This window comes from Vulpes vulpes, chromosome 2, assembly GCF_048418805.1.
Source record: "Vulpes vulpes isolate BD-2025 chromosome 2, VulVul3, whole genome shotgun sequence".
NCBI lineage: Eukaryota > Metazoa > Chordata > Mammalia > Carnivora > Canidae > Vulpes > Vulpes vulpes.
The window spans coordinates 53,866,640-53,891,880 of NC_132781.1; the positions used below are offsets into that span (position 1 = coordinate 53,866,640).

Below are 25,241 nucleotides of genomic sequence, written 5' to 3' on the forward strand. Positions count from 1 at the left end.
GAAAATTGAATTTGTCTCGAAAATCCGATATTTCCTCTTGGTATTCAGATTTCGTTTCGGTCCCCATAACTCATTGTTATTACGAAGTGGTAATATTCCTCTGCTATTAGTTCCGATGTTAGAATTCTTCTTTTGGAATGCTTAAGGAAAAATATTTAATTTATCTATGCCTGCGAGTAACAGAAGTACCCAAATAGAGACCAGATAGTGTACAGAGGGCAAATGTTGGGTCTTTGAATTAGTGATATTTAGAGAGTAATGTGTGAGAAGACATTTGTAGGTGGTAGCGTGCTTTATAGGGAAGATATTTGCAAAGTTTTCCGCTGTGCACCCTCAGTGTTGTCTGTAAAGAACTCAAGATGTGACAAATCGATCTGTGCTAAAGCTCACAGGAGAGGCCCATGAGAACAGTCATGAGTATGCCAGGATATACCTTGTTCTCCCAAAAGTTTTGTCTTGTTTCTTCTTTCCTCCAAGTCTTTTTCCCCACGGGGGCAATTTCTTTAAAAGTGGGATGCCTATTTAAAAAGAAGTGTCAATTTTGAGTTAATCTTATGTATAAGATTTTTTAAAAATCTGCTTAAGGAATTTTTAACAACCTCCAGCTCATTTTAAAATCAAAGGGCATTAATAATAATAAAAAATAAAATAAAATAAATAAAATCAAAGGGCACTTTCTTTGGTACTTTGTCTCCAACATATTTTTGATCCTACCACAACTGCCTGAACTTTTAGGATTGATGCCCGCTGAGTAAAAATGCACCGCACTCACAAAACACTGCTTTACAGCCACAGAGCATGTCTCAGGCATTAATGGAGAACCAGATGTTTTGTTTTGTTTTTTATTTTTTCTAATTTTGAGATGCCTTCTCATCTGTTTCGTGTCCAGTGATCACTATGCCTTTGTTAATCCCCAGACCCAGGAGAATTACACCTGCTGTGTCCTGATAATTGTCAGGAAATCCGTAGCAAGGCTTACCTCCTTGGTAGTTGAGATAGTTGACTCTGTTTCCTAACAGTAACTCTCAGGGCAGCTACCCCCGTCAGTTCCCAAATACTATGTTATCCCCGTGGGGAGGCCTCAGAGTGGATGGAGAGCCTCTGAATACACCTTCTAAGTGGTGCAAGAGCATTGTCCTCCCTCCAGCCTCGTGCAGAGAAGCTTCCTGGCTCCTGCGGGTGGTTTCCTAGAGCAGCTTCCAGTCCCTGGTTACCTGTTCACCCATTCAAGAATTTGCCTCAATGCCTTCAAGTGTTCATATTTATTAGAGTTTCTTAAGATAAATACATTACTTGTCCATTGTGGAAGTCACTGCTCTTCAGACCCCCTGCAAGTAAAACTTTCCATGTAAACGCGGTGAACAAAAAGCCTACGTGATTATTTTTGTCTTTTATTATCAGCATGTGTCACCAACTGTGAACTTATTTTAGCTTATATCCAGGCTGATGTGACCCATACAGAACTGTGAATAGAAAGTCTCCTTTTCTGTCTTTATCCTTTGCCCTGGCAACGTGGCAGCTACAGGAAGGTTTTGGCAGGGGCCAGCCCCTCTTGTGAACGTTTGCACAGATCCGCTGCAGTCATTTTCACAAGCAACAGGTGAATTTATGTGTTATGTTAATACGGTGCAACTGACCGAATTCCTCTTCTTCTGATGTGTTGTCTCTTTCTCTCTTTTCTCCCCCCTGTTACGTCTCCAATTTTTACATGAAGCTTTCTCTCAAGCTGGTAAGCACAATTATTCTATGCATGTCCTGAATCCTATCAGGTTTTTTGGTGTATGTTTCTCTTGCGTGTGCTTTCGTTGGTGTTTCTTCATTAGACCTTTGCCATATAAAGGTCCAGAATCTACTAAAGGTGGTCTTAATCATTTCCAGTTGCTAAGAAAATTAACGCTTAACTGATGATTTGGTTTCTTTTCTGATTGGGGCCTTAAGAGGATGGCAAATGTTAGTAAACTTTATTTAAATGTGAGCATAAGTATAAATATTCAATATGGGGGAGTTTATTTACTGGATCATTTGGAGTAAAAGTAAATTTGACAGCTGAAGATACTCCTCCCTGGGAGCCACAGAAGCAGATGAAAAATGTGCAGAACCTGAAGGAGACGTGCAGAAATGGTGCCAGTCTCAACTCAGGTCCCAGGCGGCCTGTGAGAATCCCAAACCACGGAATCTAAGTTGCTTCATAAACACGAGGGTGCCTTGTGCGTAGCTGATTGAAGAAATCACAAGGTGACTTTATGGACAGTGAAAAGAGCCTCCTAAGCCTTTCTAAAATAATTGACTTAGTGTTCCGTGTCGTTCCTACCTAATTGCGTAGCCCTAGTAAACAGTCAGACTAATCATTTAATTTATTAAAAGAAACTCTTAACTTTATAACCCCTAACTATACTGTAGATATGTGTAAGTTACATAGTATTCTCACCACCACAGCTGAGAATGTCCTAAAATCATGAACAATGATAAACTGCAACAATTCAACCAGGAATAGGGTCAGTTCCTTTATTTTATTTTATTTTATTTTATTTTATTTTTTATGTTTTTATTTTTCTGGTGCCAAAACCCGGGATCGAACGGGTCAGTTGCTTTAGGCACTGCTGCTGCTAATGCTGGATGGTGGTTTCTGGGTTATCCTTATATACATATTTGTATGTGTGTACAGGGATACATATATGTGTGGATACCCAGAATTTTTTCAGCCTGACTCAGTATTTGGCAACCAACCCAACCCTAGAGGAAATGAATATTTTATTAAATGGAACATATTTCTTAGACCGTGAAATAAAATCCCCAGACGAGTCCTTAATTAAGGTCTCCGTGAGAAGGAAAACATTCTAAATGTTTCAATGAACTACGTTTGGCGGCAGCATGAATTTGGGAGAAATTGGGTCAATTAAGTAGGAATCTCTCAGGTACCGGGGTTCCTTCCTTGCTGTTTCTGTATTTCTTCTTCTTCTTTTTTTTTTTTTTTTTAAAGATTTTACTTATTGGTTGATTTGTTCGTGAGAGATGCAGAGAGAGGCGGAGACACAGGCAGAGGGAGAAGCAGGTGCCCCATGGGGAGCCTCATGTGGGACTCAATCCCAGGACCCCAGGATCATGATCCGAGACAAAGGCAGGGGCTCAGCCACTGCGTCTGGCCGCCCAGACGCCCCTGTATTTCTTCTTTTGCTGAGGTGCTAGCAGCAAAAGATAATATTAATAATAATATTAGGCGATCTTTCTGTCTGACATGGGAATCATTTTACTGATCTGGTATTGAATTGGTGCTTTATACCATTACTTTGAAGCTAATAAAGAAAGGAAGTGTTCCCCAAAGATGCCCGAGGTGGAAAAAAGTAAAATGACAAGAAGCAGCTAGCTATTGCTTGTGCTATCGGGGGGGGGGGAGATGCTCAGGAGCAAGAGTTTGCTTCCCGAAGTGTGTAAAACAAGCTCCTCCTAGAGCCACAACCATATAAAATATCCCCACACGCATTGATCCCCTCTTGCAAAACCAGTGACATAGGTGTGGCCAGTCTCTTTGCAAACTGGGCCCCTCCAAAGATTTCAGAACGTCTACTCTGACTCAAAGCTAGAAATATAAATCCCTTCATGGCAAAATGAATCATAGGTCAGTGTATTGTTTAAAATAATCCAAGCCTTAAAAGGCTAATTGGACACAATGGCCTTTTAAGGTAGTGCCAGACACCTTATGATCCTTTGGATCTAGAAGAAGCCATGACCTGAAAGCAATGCGAAGTCTGTTCGGGGCATTGCTCATGAGATTAGTTTCTAAATAATGATACAGAAACACAGAATGTCTATTGGAAGGGACTTATTTCATTGGTTTATTATTTAACTGTTTTTAGTTTTCATAAATAATTAAAGTTAAGTGTTTCACTGTATAGGGAACTTGTTTATAAGTCACAAGTACTGTGTTTACGCACCACTGCAAACCCACCACCTGCTCATAGTCTACACCCATGTCATCCCATACGGTAGCTACCCATCACGTGTGCCTATTTACATTTTAGTTAATTAAAATGCAATAAAAATGTAAAATTCAGTTCCACCATTGCACCATGTGTGGCTACTGTACTGACTAGTGCAGAGATGAGAACTTTTCCATTCTTTGTAGGAAAAAAATTCTTTGGGCCTGCTAGCCCCTAGTTAGTTAGGCTTAGTAACTCTTAATGAGTTAACATGGAGCACTCACTGGATTTCCTGGCTTCTGAAGCAGCGTGTCTTGCCCTGTGTTATGGTGCATTCTGGCACTAGAAAAAAAAAAACAAAACAAATCTTAATTTTGGAAAACATGCTGATCCAATTTAAGTAAACTCAGCATGAGTACATACGAGGTATCGTGCTTTCGGGCTCAGTGACAAGCACACAATTTGGGTCTCAAGTATTACAGATGGTAATAGCATATGGGACAGAAGAAAACAAGTCTGATTTATTTCCATATTGAAGATGAGTTTGCATCATCTTAGTTTTAGAGGCAACTAAGCTTGCTTGGCTTGCCATGAGGGAATAGCCATTTGTGCTCTGGTTTCTCTCATCTCCCTCTCTCTCTCTCTTACATATGTGCACACATGCGCGCGCACACACACACACACACACACACACACACGAGTCTGAGAAACTCCACTGAAAGGGCTGTGCATGGCCTTCCGGTAAATTACTAAATCACACGCTTCCAGCACAGCAGCCTGGCCTTCTGTCATAAGCAGCCAGGGAGCCTCGGTCACAAGCATCATGTCAGCTGCTTGGCAATTTCAGCTCGATTTTGGAATTCCATTATCCGGGTCCTCTCTTTTCCACCCACACTCCCAAACCAGTGTGTTTAACTGGTTCTATAGTAAAACCTCTTTTTTAAATTTCTTGGCTTATCCTTGGCTGTTGAATACGCTTCTCTCTCCTTATGAAAACGCTTCATTGAAGTAAAAGCACTTGATAACCAGTGGCTTAGCCACAGCTTCTGACATGTAAGCATCTGAGGAAGTCTGCAAGCTCTATTTAGATGGCAAGCACCTTGGAAAGACAGTAATTCTTTCTGAAAGGGGATCAAGATATCAAAATAGGCTCCTTCTGCTGGATTGGAAACAGCTGACATGGATTTTGTGCGCTGGGAAGTTGGTGCGGAGGTCGAGGAGCGCGCATTCTACATGGATTTTGTGAGGTCACCCTACAGATGTCAAAAAGGAGTGACCAGACTTTTAGAGGCAGCAGGGAGAGGAAACATCAATGTTTTCATGTCCCTTTCACCCACATTCTCCAAGGAACCAGATGTCCCCTCTGCCACTTGGGGATGGAAATGTTTGGCCTCAGCCTGTGTGAAGAAGTGGGAAGAAAGACTAGGGAGTAAAGCAGTGCCTTGGACATGAAACAGTCGCTGGGGGCACTTGTCCCTGTTGTATGAAGGAAGCAGAAACTTCAAACTTCCTTCACACTTCAGGGTTGCTACCAGCACTGCCGGTCAAGTGAAGAATCTGCCTCAAAATTGGTTTTTCATCCATTCTCGCAGGGGTCAGAATTTTTTCTTCCCCACTCTCTTTCTGTGGCCTTGCTTCCTTGCCTTTGCAGTGGTGGTTTGGCCAGCAAACCTGAACCCCGAACCGGTTTGTGGGACTTTTTTTCAGTTGCATGCACTGAACTCACATCTCAGCTGGGTGTCGTGGGAAAGAGCTTCAGTTTAGCTCATGAAAACACACGCAGACATCTGCATTCCCTGGTATCTGGGGAATCTGTCCTGCAGGCTTCACTTAGTGTCTGTCCTCAAGGAGTGCTGCTGGCTCACGCATGTTTGCATTTGCAGGGTGCCACACCGGAGGATTTCAGCAACCTCCCACCTGAGCAGAGAAGGAAAAAGCTGCAGCAGAAAGTCGATGAATTAAATAAAGAAATTCAAAAGGAGATGGATCAAAGGTAGAGTGGAGCAATACGACTTATTAAGAAATTCAGCTTCAGTGTGGAAAGATGGGAAACCCTAAAATAGCTTCAAGAGAAGTGATTATTTCAGCCCTGTGTTTTGTCACAGAGGGTCTACTGGATGGCTTCATTACAGATCGGGAGAATTCTTTTAACAAAGAGGTTTTTACTCTGAGTTTGGGGAACAAAATACGTTTGGTTATCTTTTTTTTCTTTCTTTATTTCAACATTTCTCTTTTTTTCTTTTTAAGTTTAAAATTTTAATTACGGTAGAGTTAACATAGAGTGTTATGTTAGTTTCAAGTGTACAATACAGTGAGCCAACACTTCTATACATCACTCAGTGCATTAAGTGTCCCCTTGGGACACTGTTTCCCCCATCCCCCACCTTCTTCTTTTTTTTTTTTTTATTCATGAGTGGGTAGCCGAGTTTTTTGTACAAGTGAGGAAGACAAACGTGGCATTTCTCTTCCTACTCCCTTCCTTGCCCCACATCCCAGCTTTGAGTCCAAGATGTCCTTGTCTTTTCTATTTGAGAATAAGTGACGATCAACCTTCCCAGTTTCTCATGTCTCTTTACCTTTTTATAAAGCATATTAATGATGTCTAGAAAACAAATCACGGTATGTCTTATTACACACACTGCTAGCCGTCAGAGGTGTGGTATTTGCTTGCTCTTGAGAAGCTTCTGCATCAAAATCCCGCTGCTGGGGGTCCTGGTTTTCTGAGCTGTTTTAGAAGTTTGATCCCAGCATGATACACATACAAAAAAATAATAAGAAGAAAAGACTTGATATCTCTTTTCATTTGCACTTCCCTCCCCACATTTATAACTTGAAGATCTTTTCTACCACTTAGGGGATAGTTGCTAACAATCCTGATTGAAAACCCCTTTATTAACTGTCTTTCACCTTATAAATTCTTACTGAGTGAATTAGGTGAATCATTCATCTATTTGAGATTTTCTAAAAGATATACTTGAGATTTTGTGCTCTGTAAATAGGCCAAAAAGTGATGCTACATAAATGCAGTTATGGCAAAGCTGGGGTTAAAATTTGGTTATGCAAAAAGCCAACCAACCAACAAACAAAATTGGTTAGGCAGTACCATTTTAGTACATAGCAAAAGAAAAGTACTTGTTTGTTCTTTTACCCCTCGTAGAGCAACTTCTGAGAAATGGGTGGTTTTATTTACTTATTTTTATTTTTTTTAGAGAGAGCATATGGGGGTGGGGGTGGGGGGCAGAGGGAGAGAGAGAACCTGAAGCAGAGACCCCTCCACACCCAGCACAGAGCCTGACATGGGGCTCGATCCTACAACCCTGAGATCATGATGTGAGCTGAAGTCAAGAGTCAGACGCTTAACCGACTGAGCTACCCAGGTGCCCCAAGTGGGTGAGCAGTTACATTCTGTATGGGAATAAGAAGTTCTGACCCAGGTATCTGAAACAACATTGTAGAAATTGTCCAATAATTATGCAGATAAATTTCTCTGCCACTGGGTTGTGGCCTTGGAAGCTGGTTAACTTTATAACCTTCACGGTAGCCTTGCTGGTAAGAAGGTAAGTCCTGTTTAACCATTCACTAGATGACTGTTTATTGAGCATTTACTGTGTACAAGGAAATATCCTAGACCCTGGAAATAAAGCGATGAACAAAACACATAAAAACCTCTATTCTCAGGGCAGCCCCGGTGGCACAGCGGTTTGGCACCGCCTTCAGCCCGGGGTGTGATCCTGGAGACCTGGGATCAAGTCCCACATCAGGCTCCCTGCATGGAGCCTGCTTCTCTCCCTCTCCCTCTGCCTGTGTCTCTGCCTCTCTCTCTCTCTCTCTCTCTCTCTCTGTCATGAATAAATAAATAAAAGCTTTAAAAAAAAATAAATAAAACCTCTGTCCTCATGCAACTTACACTTTGTACAAGAGGAACAAGGCAGGACTAATCAAATCACAAAGTGTGAGGGTAGATTTAAAATGCCCTGGGGTTCAAGGGTGCCCAGCTGGCTTAGTCAGAGGAGCATACCACTCTTGATGTTGGGGTTGTGGGTTCCAACCCCATGTAGGGTGTAAAGATGACTTAAATAAATAAAACTTTAAAAAATATTAAAATACCCTGGGTTCAAACCTATTCTCAGTTCTACCTATTTCTGTTGCCGACTTTGGACAAGCTTCTTAAGCTCTTCTTGAGCTTAAACTTTTGACCTTACCTCGGTTTCCTCATCTTGAAAAGGAAGTTAATAATGAGGATTAAATGTGTCAGTGTGTGGGAGGTGCTTGGACCAATACCTGGCACATAGTATCTATAAAATGAAATGAAATAAAATATGTTCAATGTAAACAGACTACATGTTCCAATTAGATTTTCAGAGTAAACCAACAACAACCCAAAATCCACCTGTATACTACCTACAAAAGGCACATCTAATCCAAAGGTATAGAAAGGTTGAAAATAAAAGAACGGAAAAAGATTGGGGCACCTGAGTGGCTCAGTCGGTTTAGTGTCTGCCTTCGGCTTAGGTCATGGTTCCAAAGTCCTAGGATCAATCAGGCTCCCTGCTCAGTGAAGAGTCTTGCTTGTCCCTCTCCCTCCTGCTCATGTTCTCTCTCTCTGCTCTGTCTCAAATAAATAAAATTTTTAAACAAACAAACAAAAAAAACCCAAAAGAATGGAAAAAGTTATACTATGCACTGGTTGGCCAGTGCCAACCAAAGGAAGACTGAGTTACAGGCCAAAAAACCCTCAAACTAGTCAGCTCAAGAAGATCAACTTCATAATAATAAATGCTTCAAGTAACAAACAGTTCAGTTTCAAGCTGTAGGACTGTATGACCTCAAAACATAAAAAAGGTTTTGCGATTAGCCCTTTGACATGAGTATGTGCAAGAAATGCAAACACATTGTTAAAAAAATTTTTTTTTAAAACACATTGTTGTGGGGGGAGATTCTTAATGCACTTCTCTTGAGTAACTGATAGAACAGATTAACAGATTCAGGGTAAGATATTTAAATAATATAATTGATAAAATTGGCCTTGTACACATCTATCCAATAATTGTATGGTGCACATTCTTCTCAAGCACACATAGAACATTTCCAACAATTGAGCATGTCCTGTTTTCATGAAGCAAATCTCAACAAACATCCAAGGGTAGACACCGTTCAAGATGTGTTCTCTGAAGCCTGCAGTAAAGCTTAGAACATTTAGAAATTAAGAACTAATTAGCTCCAGGGCAGCCTGGGTGGCTCAGCGGTTTAGCGCCGCCTTCAGCCCTAGGCGTGAACCTGGAGACCCAGGATCAAGTCCCATGTCGGGCTCCCTGCATGGAGCCTACTTCTCCCTCTGCCTGTGCCTCTGCCTCTCTCTGTGTGTGTCTCATAAATAAACAAATAAACTCTTTAAAAAAAAAAAAAAAAAGAACTGTAGCTCCAGGTAACTCAGAAACTAAAGAAGAAATCCTAAGAAATATTGGAAAATAGAGCAGAGCTGAACCCGAACCCACATTCTACACCTCAGTTACTAAGCAATGCTCAGAAAGGGAAGTTTATGCTTTCTATACATATTGAAAACAAAAAGCAGTAAACATCAGTGAGCTGAGTATCCATCTTAAGAAGTTAGAAAAAACACAGCAAATGGAACCAGAGGAAACAGAAGCCAGGAAAGAGTGTAAATTAATGACATAGGAAAAAAGTATGCACTCATCACAGAGGTTCAACAAATCCAAGAATTGGTTCTTTGAAAAGATGCATAAAATTAAACTTCTGGAGAGACCTATCAGGAGAGACAGGAGAAGAATCCAAGGTGATGAATCTTGACAAGTCTTTTGAGAAGTTTTGCAGAGAGATAGGGCTGTAGCTGGAGGTGTAGCCATAAAGTCAAGAGAGGAATTTGTTAAAGGTGGACATTACAGTTTGTTTGCTGTAAGAACATTTGTTCATCTCAGATACTTACTGAGCATCTACTGCGTGCCAAGTATTGTCCCGTCCCGGGGAGATAACAAGTTAACAAAAGAATCTGAGCTCGTAGTGCTTCCTCAGACAGCTTCCATTCTAGTAGGAAGAGACCAACAATAATAAGCATAATAATAAGTTATATAATGTCGGGAAGTATACACACTGTGAGAAAGAAGTGGAGCAAAGTCAGGGGGCGGGGAGCGCAGTGGATGGAGGGCTGTAATGGAGATGCAGCCTCAGGGAAAGTGAAGTGTACCCCCAAAGGAGCAGCAGGATGGAGGGGTGAGGATGGAGGGGTGAGGATGAGCAGAGGCGTGGTGAGGACTTATGGAAATTCTCTTCCTCATATTTCTATATTTTCAGTGAAACTATTTCCCATGACTCAAAATATGGCTTGGTTCATTGGTCTTATGTGTATAGCAGGTTTAGACTGCTTTTTTCACTGAATGAAGCTCATTAAAGTTGACCCATTACCACCTGCTGAGTCATTTGCCCTGAACTTTTTACATCTTGAACCCTTCTGAAAGTCCCTGGAAGCCAGAGTTCAAAAATAATAGAGCCCTTTGGGCCTGAAGATCGCCCCAGCATGGCTGCAGCACTTCTGTAGGGATTCATTTACTCAGGCTGCTGTGGGCGCGCCTCCAAGTAGACTTCAGGAAGAGTGTGGAATCTTGCGACATGTAGCTTTGAGGCTGCATTGCCCGCCTGTCGTGGATACCAACTGTGGGTTTGGTTTCTCAACCGTTTAAAGTGTATAATGAAATTTCCAAAGCAGTTAACTGTGCTTCCCCATGAGGGGAACAGATGGTAGCCCAGAAGACCCAAGATGCCGGCTGTAGCTTTGGTTTGCACCAAGAATGTGCACCTGGCTATTTGGGTTTTGTTTGTTTTTGTTGTTGTTTGGGGTGAAGGGAGGGATAGGACTGATTTATGTTTCTCAGTTGCTGAGGGCACTGGGAGGTACCAGATACCATTTAGAAAAGGCAACCAAAAATTTCATATCTGGCTCTGGATTATACAGATTTGGGGAGCAGGATTCTTAGAGAGTTTTAGGATGAAAACAGGCCCCAGTCCTGCCTTCCATCCCATACTGTGACACAGTCTTCGTGTGCTCCCATTTGCACAGTGTTCAGGGTGGTAGGAGAATCCACTTGGCTGATCACCTTCACTGTGTCCTATTCTTTCTTTCTTTTTTTTTTTTTCAGAGATGCCATAACAAAAATGAAAGATGTTTACCTAAAGAATCCTCAGATGGGAGACCCAGCCAGTTTGGATCACAAATTAGCAGAAGTCAGCCAAAATATAGAAAAACTGCGGCTAGAAGCCCAGAAATTTGAGGTATGAAAAAGCTGTGGTTGAAAAACTCTGTCAGAAAAAAAGAAACAGGGTAAGGGCTGGGGGTGGGGGCGCGGCATGGGGATGCTCTAGAGCACCCATGCGTCGTGGGATCCAAGAGGTGCAGTTGGATTTGGCAGGGTGCGTCTCGAGTCATGATAAAAGGAAAAGTAGTCACTCACTGGCTGTTCTGCCCCTCTGTCCCTAATGTCCCCTAAAAGCTACACTGATCAAAGCTGTATTTGTATATGTTGTTCTTTGGTTTTAGTGTATCACTTAGTACTTATCCTACTTCAGTGCCTGTTGATAATGGGTCCAGCTGGGAGCATGCGATCGTGAGTCCAGAAGTTAAAGAAATCATGTCAAAAATGGTTCTTACAAAGGACACGTTATCAAAGGTTTATATATGTTAAACCCGGTGAGAGACACAAATGAGAAATGAGTGGGGAATATAAATAATAAATGTTTTAAGGAGAGAGAGAAAAAGAGAGAGGAGCACTCAAGAGCTATGGACAAAAGGCTTCTATAAATTTAGAGACTACAGAACATGGAAAAATACATCAGTGACTGATTGCTCCAGGCCGAGTAGGTGTTACTTCTAGCAATGAAGGATCAGATACGGCTTTTTAAAAGTGTTCTTAGGGATCCCTGGGTGGCTCAGCGGTTTAGCACCGCCTTCAGCCCAGGGTGTGATCCTGGAGACCCGGGATTGAGTCCCGTGTCAGGCTCCCTGCATGGAGCCTGCTTCTCCCTCTGCCTGTATCTCTGTCTCTCATGAATAAATAAATATATATTTTTTTTAAAAAGTCTTGCTAGAATCTGTAAGTCAGTTATTACTGTTGGAGTGTTTAGAACCTAGAAATGTCCTTTTCTGGTCATTTTTATCCTTTTGTCTTTTTTTTTAGATATTTCTATCTAAACTATTTCATATGTTGCCAAAGATAATTTTACCTTATTTGACTTCCTCTATACAGGTTTCTTTACTATTAAAAAGAGTGACAGTCCATAAAAAAAAGGCGAGGGGAAGAATGTGGCTCTCACACTGAGTCACTGCTTACGTGTGGCAGGGCCCTCCTGTTCTCGGTGTGACCTCACGGTCACAGAATTGTGGAACCAGAAGGAACTAGAAGTGACTTATCTGAAATCACACAGATGTTTTCTTTTTTTTTTTAATTTTTATTTATATATGTATTATAGTCACAGAGAGAGAGAGAGAGAGGCAGAGACACAGGCAGAAAGGGAGAAGCAGGCTCCATGCACCGGGAGCCCGATGTGGGATTCGATCCTGGGTCTCCAGGATCGCGCCCTGGGCCAAAGGCAGGCACTAAACCGCTGCGCCACCCAGGGATCCCGACACAGATGTTTTCAAAAGCCCAAGAGTAGAGGGGCACCTGGGGGGCTCAGTAGGTTGAGCATCTGGCTCTTGATCTCAGCTCAGGTCTTGATCTCACAGTTGTGAATTCGAGGTCCATGTAAAAAAAAAAAAAAAAAAAACCCAAGAGTGTAATGCAGTCCAGTGCTCTTTCTGTCGCATTGTGACCGTTGTCTAAACACATTTGCTTCTACCTCTCCAAGGTGAGATGAACTGGAAGCAGTTGCCTGTGAGTCCCTTATATAGCTGAATGCAGATACCCTGGGGCCCCCTACCCCATGTGATTTTTCTCGAGTCTCAGCTTCAGTGACCATTGAACCCCCACATTTGGGGCCTTCAGACTCTGTGGTCCAGCCCTCAGCTGAGCTCAGACCAGGTCTTTGGTGGCTTTTGCTTGCAGGCCTGGCTGGCTGAGGTGGAAGGCAGGCTGCCAGCGCGCAGTGAGCAGGGCCGCCGGCAGAGTGGAATGTTCGACGCCCAGAACCCGGCCACTGTCAACAGCTGTGCTCAGGACCGTGAGAGGTACAGTATCTGTACCGAGCCTGCTGTCCAGCAGGAAGCAAGTTTGCTTTGTGTTCATGTCCCAATTCTGGAGTCTGGAAATGAGTGTAAGGTGCTTGTTCTGTACCAAAGAGCCAGTGGTGCCTGATCTGCCCTTTCCCCATCACTTGGGTCCCTGGTGCCATGTGGGTTGGTGACAGATCACACGAGGTGACCTGAGATGGCCTTTGTGACAGCGGTCAGGGGCTATGAGTGTTGCTGGGCAGTCGCTATAGTTGCTGTGTGGTTTCATTTCTTGAGCAGCCCGGATGGCAGTTACACAGAGGAGCAGAGTCAGGAGGGTGAGGTGAAGGTGCTGGCTACGGACTTCGATGACGAGTTTGATGAGGAGGAGCCCCTGCCCGCCATCGGGACTTGCAAAGCCCTCTACACGTTCGAAGGTAACCTGCGTCCGCCTGGCTCCCTGCTTGCGCACGCTGACCCTTCTGCTGTGATTGGACCTTCTTCCGAAGCCTTCCAGATCTTTCTCTCTCTTCTTACCCTGTTGTTCTGCTCATGGTCATCACCATCATTATCTAGCTCATGACTGTGTACTTTGCCCACTGGTCCATACAACAGAACAACAGCTTTTGGGGAGCTTATTTGCAGCACATAGCATGGAATAATGATTATTTCATCCATTCATCCAATACTTCTGGAGCTCTTGTCTTGTAAAACCCCCAAAGGGGTGGGACGTGGGGTGGGGGTTGGCGTAGCTTCCACCCTTGGAGAGAGAGAGAGCCAACTTTTGGGGGAGGTCGGCTGGCAGCATTTACCAGAGGAGGGGTACAGAGTGATGGGGGTTCGTGGGACAGTGAGCTGACTTCTTTAAGAGAATTAATTCAGGGAATACTCCAGGCTGCCGAGCACCAGAGGTAGGAAGGTGAGGGAAGCATGGGCTCATGGGGCTGGAGCTTAGATGTCTTAGGTGGGAGTGGAATCTGAGACTAGAAGTGGTGTCACTGGGGTGGGGGGTGTGTAAGAGAATCGTTTGGATTTGATTTGGCAACAGTTGAGGAGCTATTGACAGCGTTTGAGCAGGATGATGATACCATGAAAGCTGTACCTTAGGACATTTATCATCATGTGCGTAGGGCCAATCTGAGAACAGAGATAAAAGGTTAGAAAGACCAGCCCAGGGGCACCTGAGTGGCTCAGTGGTTGAGTGTCTGCCTTTGGCTCGGGGCATGATCCTGGGGTCCTGGGATGGAGTCCTGCCTCGGGCTCCCTGCATGGAGCCTGCATCTCCCTCTGCCAGTGTCTCTCATGAATAAATAAATAAAAGAAAGAAAGAAAGAAAGAAAGAAAGAAAGAAAGAAAGAAAGAAAGAAAAAAAGAAAAGACCAGCCCAGAGTTGCCAGAACGCTGTACCGTAGAAAGATATTAAGGATGCTGTGTAAGAAGCAGTCCAAGCTCAGGGAGATTTGGGGAGCTCCAGGACAGAGGGAGCTTACGGATGTCCTCACGCCAGGCTACACGTTCAATGCGACAAGAAAGCACCAGGTTCAGTGTTGCTGACTTTACCTCACTCCCAGGCCTCAGCCCTGCCCCCACGGCACCCCTGGAGGCTGCTCCCCAGACAATCTGCCCTCCAGAATGCTGTGTGCACAGTGGGACGCTGGTCTTTGCAAGTGGCCTTGGGGAACCTGGTTAAAGAGCTGGCCCAGAGATGCCGAGGTCAACAAACTGCTCAGACCCATGGCTGATGGGAAGCGAGGATTCTCGAAGGTGCCTTCCTAGGGCCCCACCTATGTAGGAAGGTAGGAGGAAGTTGTAGTTTGGGAGGAGACACAGCCCACCCAGGTTCAGGGCAACCTGGAGGTGGACGTGTGTTTCAGGCAGAAGAAGTGGAACCTGAGCTCCTGACAAGAACCAGGGCCAGACAAAGAGAAGCGGGGATAGTGTCTGAAAAGGTGTCATTAAAGTTAGAGACAGAGGAAGAGCAGAGCAAAGACGTTCCCTGGGGAAACACCTGGCTTCCTGGGTTGGGGAGGGGGGCTCCCTGAAGAGCTGGAGAGCCGCAGGGTGAGGGCCTGGAAGCTTCCGAGTGGGAGGAGCCCTTGCAGGGACCCGGAAGGGTTCATGCCTCTGTCGCTTGCTGCAGTCTTCTCATTGCTTTGCTCCCCTGTGTGCTCCGCCTTGTTTTGACAGAAGCCTGCCTGACAGGTTCTGTTCTTGCTCCTCCAGGTCAGAACGAAGGGACCGTCTCCGTCGTGGAAGGAGAAACACTGTACGTGATAGAGGAAGACAAAGGTGACGGATGGACCCGCATCCGGAGAAATGAAGATGAAGAGGGTTATGTCCCTACTTCGTACGTCGAAGTCTATTTGGACAAAAATGCCAAAGGTGCTAAGACTTATATTTAATACCACTTAAAAAAAAACCCACAAAAACTGTAAAAAAAAAAAAAAAAAAATGGAGTTGTCTCTCCTTACCACTAGGACTGATATAGGCAGTTCTTCCAAAGCCTGGACGGAGGACACCGGAGTGCATGTTGTCACATGGCCACACGGTGGACTTGTAGGCATCCACTGAACACCCGAATTTCCTTGGCTAGTTTTGACTATAATCATGTTTCTCTTGCTCATGAAATATGATGTGGAAAGCTGCCAACTGCCAATTTACGGTTCTGTCATTCAAAATCTGATAAACATTTCGTACTTTGGCAGTATCTGTAGGTATCCAAAAAAAAGTTGCCTTTAGCTTCTAATTGGTATCTCTGGATTTAAAAAGTCCACACACATCAGAGGGGCGGGTAAGACTTTGGAGACTTTGGTTCTCGTATCTCTAGCAAGCATCTGCCATAATCTGCCATAAATTGAACCACCTGAGAATGTTACATTTGGTAACTTAACACATTGAACTACTCTAGGTTTTGGGGTTTTTTGTTTTGTTTTGTTTTGTTTTTTAACTACCCTAGTTTGTTTAATCTTACAGTCACTTGCTTTGGAGGAAGTCGTAAATAAAACCTCCCCCCCCCCCCCCCCCCCCGCTTGAAAGAATAAGATGATTCCTATTTTGGTACTGAAAGTGTATAGTTTTCCTTAAACGTGTTTAAGATCATTGGTAGATCGTTGTGATCATTCTATCACATCTGCATGATCCCAAACAACTAGTTGCAATCCGGAGAAGCCTGGTTAACAATGAACCAGTTGACTTTTTTTACTTAAGACCACTTAAAAAAAAAAAAAAAAAAGGCCACTGAGCTCCCCTCTGCCATTGACAGGGTTGATCAGATTCCCTGGTACTGTTTCGAGAACTTACAAAAAAACCTAGCATGCTTCTGTTGGAGGTTTGGTGGCAAGTGGAGCTGTATTCAGCTCACACGTCCCCAGGTGGGGCTGTAAAAAGAATCTGGTGCAGCAGCTGCTTCGACACGCAGACCCCAGCTCATCACTTCTCAGAAGTGTTTTGGGTTTGTTAGGTTTTTTGTTTGTTTGTTTGTTTGTTTGTTTTAATCGTTGGTATCTTTAAGACCCAACATGAATTCACTGAAAGTCATTTTAGAATTGCTAGCTCATTTTATATAATTAATCACTGCCAGACTAAAATAAAGTATTTCACCACCTTGAAAGGAATCTGGGTCACGTGGGGATGTGCATTTTTTAAAATTGGCAAGATGGGTAGTGAAGTCGGTCACATGCATAGGTGGGTACCAAGCCCAATGTTTGTGCCCACTCCAGGAATCTACCCTGAGATCGCAGAGAACCAGCAATGAATGGCTCACAGTAAAGGTGTCAGGCTCAGATTTTCTTTTTATTTGGTTTTGAGAATTACTTATTCATGTCCTTCCTACTTTGAAATAGAAAATTAGCTCCTTGCTTTTACATTGTGAGTCCCTTTTATAAACTCAAGTCAATTTAAAGCTGACTTTACCCCCCCTCCCAAAAAAAAGCTGATTTATGAAGCAGCAGCAGCTCATCAGGAGTCTGACACCTGGCGGGAGTTAAAGGTGCTTGTTTGGATTCTAGCAGAAAGGTCACTACATGTCCCAAGGACCGCCAGAAATGGAATTTAGTAAATTTTAATGACAGCCTGATTTTTAACACACGTTTTACTTTTAAAAATAATGATAGAAAGTTGCAAAGACAGCAAAACCCGATCTATCCCTGTGCCCTTCAGCCAGGGTCCTCCAGCGGTGGCTTCTGACATAACTGTAGTATAATACCAAAAGCAGGAAACAGACGTGGGTCAGCCTGCTTTTTGAAATATAATTTCATGATTCAGATTTTTTTTGCCTTATTCTACTTTTACTGACATAACATTGATAAAGCCATTCACCCTGGACCCCAGTCCTCTCAGGAAAATCATTTCTGTTCCCCCTTTTAAATATTTGCAGCAAGTAACTCAGCTGACCCTGAAACCACAGGGATCCCTCTTCAGGAGCAGGGGGCGGTCACAGCACTAGGCATGGACCCAAGCGAACGGGGGACCTAAGATATTAAAATCAGAGCTTTCTGTCCAGTGATGGACTCAGCTCCAGCCTATGAACTGCAGCAGGAAGCAAACCAAACAGTGAAAAAGCCTTAAAACGGCCAAGACAACATGAGCCTTTTGAAGCCTCCCTTGGAAAGTATGGCGTCCGTGACGTTGTTGTGGTTTTACTCTATTTTTTTTTTCCTTAACAATTGCACCAATTTGATTCAGAAAATGGATCAGTTGGTTTGTGGGAGCTGGGGGTCGGGTTTGGGCACATAAGTTAACATTCATGATTTTAAGTTGTGTGCCCCAAGCCTTAGCAGAGACAGCTCAGGGTAGGGACAGAACAGTGAAAGACACTTCACAGCCCAGTGCCAGCCGGTCAGTGCACCCCAAGTATTCGAAGAAGTCCTGAAACCATTCCCAAAGAATCAGAATCCCCATTTCTGCCCACCGTATACTTTGGTTTTCTTTCCTAAATTTTATTTCTCATAAAATGAAAGAAGCCAAGTCTCAATTTGTTAAGAAAGTTTTCTCCTTTTGAGACACATTTAGAGGGGACTAGTGTATGTGTAGAAGCCTGTCCTCCCCACCTGGTTTCTCAATCTGCTTGGCACCCCCAAGAACACTGTCCCCCCAAACCCACCCCAGCCCGTGGGGCTGCTGCTTCCCAATGCCCAGAACTCCAAGCAGCTATTCTGTGCTTGTGCACTTGTGTGTGTGCATGTGTATGTGTGTGTGTGTGTGTGTTATCTACGATGTGACTATTTAATAATTGCCAAAATATTTAGACTAGAGGAAAGTCCAATGGGTCAGTTGGATTGTGACTTTATGATTTTGGTTTTGTTTTTTAAATTGTTTTCTTGTTAAATACGTTCCGTAATCCCCAGCCCTCAGCCACTCCCCCTCCAGATATTTGTATATACTGCCATTTAAAAACTAAAAGATGACTTGAATTCATTGTTTTAACGTTTGACTCTTTTATCTGTTTGTTTTATTGGTGATTCTCCTGCCTAATGACCTTTTTTGTTTTTGTAACCACTGGGGAAGCCGGGAGGACTAGGTCCCCGGCCGGCAGCTCCGCGCTTGAGTTTATTGTAGACACTTGTGTTCTGAGTAAGTTCTGTTCCAATACGGCCAACATGATTGTCTCTCTCTCTCTCCCTCTCTCTCTCTCTCTCTCTCTCTCTCTCTTCTTACCCTAAAAGAAAAGAATCTGTCTGGCACCTTTTAGTTGTACCCTCGTACCTGCCTCTCTAATAAACGTATTTTTCTCAGTGTTGTGTATTTTAAATGATTTGTCACCTTTCCGAGAAAATGATTCTGTGTCATACGGGGATTTAACTCTTTTTGTCTTCAGTAATGGGGAACTTTTTCCAGCCAAATGCTTTTTAAAAAATCTGCCCTTGCTCCCCCTTTTAAATGATGACACCTGCTCTGTTTCTCGCCCTGTACGCACCTGAGGGCTTCAAGAGTCTGTCTCCCCTTCCTCTCTGCCCCCTCAAGATGAAGAACTTTCACTGTTGATTGCTGAGTCGACATTGAGTGACAAGTGTTTCCTTTTCACCAAGATGTTCCATGTTTTCATAAAAGGGCTGAGTGTCGGATGGGGACAGAATCGGGCCTTGAACGTTCCTTGAATCCTCCTGGGAAGCTGGGCCTGTTTCTTTCCTCTGAAACTCAGTGTCCCCAGAAAGAGGGGTCGGGGTGGATGGGCGCAGGGTCTCCCGTGGGGGCCTCTCTCCCCCCACCGCCCCGAAGGGAAGGCTAACTCCTGAGCCCGCCTGAAACCGTGAAAGTTCCTTATCTCAGATGTGCCCCCCCACCCCACTGGGGGCACAACCCACCGCTCTCAAGCTGTCCCCTCCGGCGGTGCAGTTTGCCAGGCCGCAGAATGCCCGCCCTTGACCGCCCGCCTCCCTCTAAACGGTCTTTCTCTTTCTGTCTTTTTGTGTTGTAGATTCCTAGAGGCGGCTGCGGAGCCGGAGCCTCGGTGAGCCTTCCCAGGAGAAACCCTTCGGTCTGCTTGTCTCCACAGGCCTGGGCGCCCGCGCGCACGCAGACTGCTCCCGGGCTGGGCCGGCCGGTGGCCCTGCGACATCTCAGCCTGAAGCGACATCCCTCCTAACCTGCCCCTGCCACGCGGCTGCTTGCCTTTTTCATTCCTTTCTTTTGACAGCATGCTTCTCGTGGCCCAGCTCCTCCTCCCGTGGCCCAGCCCAGCCACCTCTCCGGGAGCAGGTCTGTCCCGTGTCCTCATCCCTGTCCCAGCGTGCGTGTGGGGCCACGGAAGACAGCTAGACACGTGCTCCCTCCTTGCCGGGCCCCTGCCTTGGCCCTTGGTCTACCTGGAGCATCCTGGCCCATCCATGGTTCACACTGTGCCTTTCGTGAAAACTTTGCCACTGGCCTCCCCCTGGGGAGACCGACAGAATCTGGACAAGGAGGGTCAGGTGTGCTCAGGTGGACTGAGCACCTGAGTGTCATAGATGTATCCCGAGCCCGTTGACCATTCAGTGATCCTTTTCTGGTTATGGGTCCTCACCTTGTCCTCACCTTGTACTAGACGACATTTCATGACCTGAGATTGTCCATGGGGGGTCCTGGGGCAGGCACGCACATGCACACACATGCACACATGCATCCCTCTCTGGCTTGCACTCAAGCTCACTCACATTCACGCACACACTCACTCACACACACACACACACACAGGCATTTTTATTTGGGGCCTGCGCTCTAGCTTGGAGAAGTCTCCACTCGAAGTCCAATTCCATCTCGAGGGCCACACACAGAAGCTTGTGTCCACCTTCTGTGGGGTCCAGGGAGGACCTAGCCCACCTTCTCCCTGTCATCACCCCATCAATGAGAATGGCAGATCGTGGCACTTTATAAACAAGCATCACAGCTCGGCGTTAGCTCGTCACAAGGTGACAATTCCCATCTTCCCATGAATTCCGAGATTTGCATCTTAAGATTTTAGTGCTTTCCTCACCAAAGAGCCTGTGCTACGTGTGGTCCTTCGGGTGATCTGTGGCGATGGCTTCTGCATATGCTCACGTGCCCCGCAGGCCCCAGAGACGGGATCGAGTTGGCTTTTTGACCTAAGTTTCCTTCTTCTTATGGATCCTTGAGGAAAACATGAGGCCATGTAGCTCATGGCCACTCATGCCTTAGAGCAGCAGTAGCTTCCCTTCTTCTCTGGTGCAGATACAGTCGAGAGAAATCATTGGCTGTGCATTTCTGTGAATGAGGCACCATCCGAAGCCCAAGAAGGAAATCGGGCCTCTTTCTTCTCTTGTTTGGCTTTTGGTAACTGGGTGGTCAGTTCGAACATCCTCAATTCTTCTTGACTTTTATGTGTCTAAGACAAGGCTGTCTTATAGGAGCCGAAGGGACCAGGGCAGAAACGACAGGTGCTAAGGGCTGGGCCTGTGTTCAGTGGCCCCCAAAGAGTGGTTCCTCTCAGCAAACCAGGGTTGATCACACCCCACCCTCTGAGAGCAGCTCAGTGACTAGAAGCCTCCAGCCAGCAAATGCCTGGGGTAAAGCAGGTAAAGAGGAAGTGGCTTTGGGTTTGAGCTGAGCCAGCCAGCATGAGCCCCTCCTCTTCTGTCTCTTTCTGTCTCTGTCTCTGTTCGTCTCTTGCCCTGAAAGGGGGCTAGGCCCTTGGGTTGAAGACTACCAGCCTCCCTGCCGGAGCAGCATACACCATGGGTGTCTCGGGGCTGCTACATGGGCAACAGTGCCCCTTCCCCATGGCGGCGGCCCACCTGTAGCGAGCCACCCCCCACCCCATCTCGTGAGAGGGCTGGCTTGACCGATGCCCTAGAAGCCGGGCCTCCCCTGCATCCCTGCAAAACCCACAGGCGTGTGGTTAGGATGGGCAGTCCTGGCGGCCCCACAAAGGGCTCCTCCTCCAGCGGGTGGGTGGATGGTCAGGAATCTCCAGGGTCTTCTGAATCTCACCACCCCAAGCTGGCCACTCTCCTCCACTCCACAAGGATGCTAAATGGTCTTTTTATAAAATTGATTTTAGAGCCTCGGTAATGCATGTGCGTTGCATCTTTCATATTCTGGGTCAGGATAGATTAATTTCTCGCAATGTAGAGAAAATGGTATAAGCTGCAGTGATTTGTTCTTTTAATGTCTGTTCAACCCAATATAGAATATGCTCGTATCTTGTAACCCCTGTGCAAACCCCCCCCCCCATTTTTTTCCTTCTGTACCACCTGTGTCCAGAAGAGAATGGATCATAAGCGCTTCTCAGTGTTAACCTGGGTGTTTGCCTCCCAGCCAGTCTGTACAGCTGCATGGGAAGGGCAATGCTGCAAACCCAAGCTCATTACCGGAGATAAGTTATTATAGGATAGTTGAACTGTATCATTTATTCTGGGAATCCTCTTGGAACTCATCTATATATGAGTATGGACCAGTTCACGTAGAGTAGAGACGGGGAACTTTCCCATCTGCTTCTCAGCTCCCCACTCACCCCCCCGATGCCTGTCGTGTCTACGCCCATGCTAGAATAGTGTTGTTTTTAAGAATGACTAAGTTTTAAAGCACCTGCCCTGAACATGACCTGAAAACAAAATGAAAGAGAGGAACTTGTCATTTACCCGGTTTTTCCTTTGCAAGATAAAAAAGCATGGAAAGCTGTAATGGGATTTTCCTTTGGGTTTTTATCGTGCTCACCTCCGGGCTCAGGCCAGATAAGCTGAGGCTTACTTATCTCGCTAGCCACAGCACAGAGGCCCCTCATGCCTTCTGGTGACATCTGTAACTACAGGAGAAAGTTTACTGAACATGAAAAAGTTACACTGATGCTAAGTATTTTTCCAGAAATCTTAGTTTCATACTTCCTCATGCCTCTGCCTCCCATGCTTGTATCGTCACAACACTTCTTTAAAGAGTGATCCAAAATTCTATTTTAATCTGATGTTGAGCACCTTTAAACTTTCTGGTTTATTTGTGTGTGGCACTAATCCTAAACTTTGAAGGCATTTCAGTGTTGTCACGGCCCATTGCCATTGTGAAGTTTCTGGAACTGCCCATTTGTCTCTGGAGATGGAATTAAACCAAATAAAGTGCTTCCATTGGAAGGCTTATATATTGACCTTGTAACTATATGTTAATCCTCTAAATGTTAAATAAAAGTATAATCTCTGTTATGTTGTCATGGGACTTTGTCGCGCAGAGAGGTGACCCGGGTACCTGAAGCAGGCAGGGCCCCTGGGCTGGGGGCTTGGGCCCATCTGCACCTCACGGATTTACTGTGTGAACCCAAGACAAGTCCCGTTGCCATCCCCTCCGGCTGGCTTGCAACCTAGCACACTCTAACCACAGCGGCCTGCTGGGCCGCTGTGATGTGGGATTCAGGGTGATTCAGGACGGATTGGGGGAGGCTCCTTAGGAGCAGGAAATGTTTTTTCCATGTGCATTCAGCCGGCAGCTACTCTGGGTCTTCAGGGACCCTGATGTGTGGGGTGGGGGTGCGGGGACCACAGGGCACGTTTGCATCCCGTGGCCAGTCTGCCCTGGCATCTGGCATCTGGCATCTGGCATCTCGGTGGCTTGGCTGCAGTAACCGCAGGCTTCGGCGCGGGTGTGGGACACCGGAGAGTGGGGGCCCACAGGATGTGCGCCGCGGGAGGCTCCGTTTCCCCGCCAGCTCGGGGAATCCCACCCCAGGCTTTGGGGGCTGGTACGTGGTCTGTGTGCACGCCTCTGCAGGACCTCAGGCCCCTGAGAACAGTCGGGAGAGAGTGAAGCGGCCACAGAGCTGCCGAGAGCTGGGAGGGGAGGCCACTCCCACAATCCGATGTGAGTGGCCTTTAAAAAAGCTAGAGCTCCTGACTCAGGAGGCAGCCGACCTGTGGGTCGGGCTCCCCCAGCGGGTCTGGGAGTCTCAGCAGCCTTCCGGGGGGGCCCACCCCCACCCCCACCCCCACCCCTGCAGGGCCTGGCCCGTTCTCCTGGCCACACCCAGCCCGCACCCAGCCCAACCACTCGGCCGCACAGGCAGTGGCAACCCCTAGCAGGAGAGGGGCCAGTGAACCAGGCAAGACGCCACAGCAGGGCTACTGGGTGGAACTAGGCTGGGGGGGGGGGGGTGTCGAGTGTCCCTTTTTTTTTTTTTAGTTAAAGCAAAAGAAGTTTCCGGAGTTGTAGGCCCCAACTCTGAATCATGAGGGAAGGTGCAGGGGTCACCTGGAACAGAAACGAAGCAGGCCTAGCTCAGTGGGGCCAAGGTCCTCCTGTCCTGGCTACAGGAGACCACCCCTTCCTCCCTGGCCCCTGCTGTTCTAAGAAGGGGAAGCAGTAAGCCTGTGGCAAGCACCCTCTTGGACCTGGGATTAAAGTGCAAAATCTGGGGGTGCCTGGTGGCTCAGTTGTTTAAGTGTCTGCCTTGGGCTCAGGTCATGATCCCGGGGGTCCAGGGAGCCTGCTTCTCCCTCTGCCTGTGTCTGCCCCTGCTGTGCTCTCAAATGAATAAATGAAATCTTAAATAAAGTGCAAAGTCTGTGAACCTGCACTCAGCAGCCACTCTGTGTACATCAGGAGCTACATTCCCAGAGGTGTGTCCATTAGGGCCTGGTTTCAACCTTACCTGTCCAGGGTGAGTGACCTTTATTATAAATGACTTCCCACCAGCTGGGGGCATTGCTTCGCCACAAAAGGTGGAGCAGAATCTGAGAGCCCCCTCCCCCCCACACTGGAGGGGAGGAGGGGGTGCAGGAGAGGGTAGAGTGCGGGAGGGGCAGGGAGGATCCTGGGCAGCATCTGCCCCTCGGTGTGCACACCTTCCCACTGTACCAGGCGGAGCCCTGTCCCTACTTCCAGCACCCCAGGCACCCCAGACACTGCCCAGGCCAGGCTGCTCACAGGTCTCAGATCAGGGGAGGGCTGGGGCTGGCATCCTATGGCGTCCTCAGGACAGTTTTCAGAAACACACACTGTCTGCAACATGGACTGCCCTTTCCATAGCTTCTCCCAAGGGCGGTCCTCTTTTCTGCACCCTGCTCCTCCACAGCAACCAATGCCCCTCTCTGCAGCAGGGAAAAGAGCTGGGGTGATTCCAAACCACCACTTGCTTCCCCAAGGCTCTGTGGGGCTCAAAATGAGGTGGGGTGAGACCTGCAGGGTCATTTATGTTTGCACTGAATTCTAGCAAGAACGAAAGGTAGGAAGCTACACTTTTTGGGCGGCCTGTACCTTGCAAATGCATTTTCTGATGCAGGTTTGTGGGCAGAAGTGGGCAGACAGAAAGGCCTGCGCACTCTGCAGCAGCTGGGCCTCATGCTCCCCTGCCCGCCCAGTGGGGGCTCTGGCTCCTCTCAAAGATGCTGCTGGACCAGCCTAAGGGGGGGGGGGGTACATGTGGAAGAAAGACCAGAGGGGGCCCCCTTGCTGCCCAGTGTTTCCCGACCCCACTAGGTCTGTGAGGTGAACACCTGAGGCTTCCTGCTTTGTCTCCAGAATCCAGCATCAAAGTTTGGCCAAACCACTTAAAAGCCTGGTATGTCAAGGAAAAATATAAAGGAAGATTTTAAGGTCAGGTGGTACCTCCCTGTCTCCTGCACCTTCCTGTAGTTCAGTAACCGTGTGTCTCCAAACCTCCAAAATCACTCAATCTTCCAGACAGAACTTCTTCATTCCCATCTTCCATGGTAAACAAGAAAGGCCAATCCCAAAATCTGTACCGTGGAATT

General features: G+C 46.3%; 1 protein-coding gene across 42 annotated transcripts in view; it reads left to right on the forward strand.

Annotated features, from left to right (window-relative positions):
* FNBP1 (formin binding protein 1) overlaps positions 1-22,700 on the forward strand; it is a 153,074-nt gene extending 130,374 nt beyond the window's left edge. For 7 of the 42 annotated variants that reach the window (XM_072748378.1, XM_026009522.2, XM_026009512.2 and 4 more), the window contains 6 exons: positions 1,715-1,729; positions 5,801-5,910; positions 11,069-11,201; positions 12,971-13,092; positions 13,372-13,511; positions 15,298-15,593. In XM_072748378.1, coding sequence (XP_072604479.1) covers positions 1,715-1,729; positions 5,801-5,910; positions 11,069-11,201; positions 12,971-13,092; positions 13,372-13,511; positions 15,298-15,476 — 699 coding nt within the window. In that variant the 3' untranslated portion in view covers positions 15,477-15,593. Of the gene's footprint in view, positions 1-1,714; positions 1,730-5,800; positions 5,911-11,068; positions 11,202-12,970; positions 13,093-13,371; positions 13,512-15,297; positions 15,594-19,489 lie in introns of those variants that run through there. The other 35 variants (XM_072748383.1, XM_072748363.1, XM_026009510.2 and 32 more) reach the window with 7 other exon arrangements.
* Positions 22,701-25,241: the final 2,541 nt, after the last annotated feature.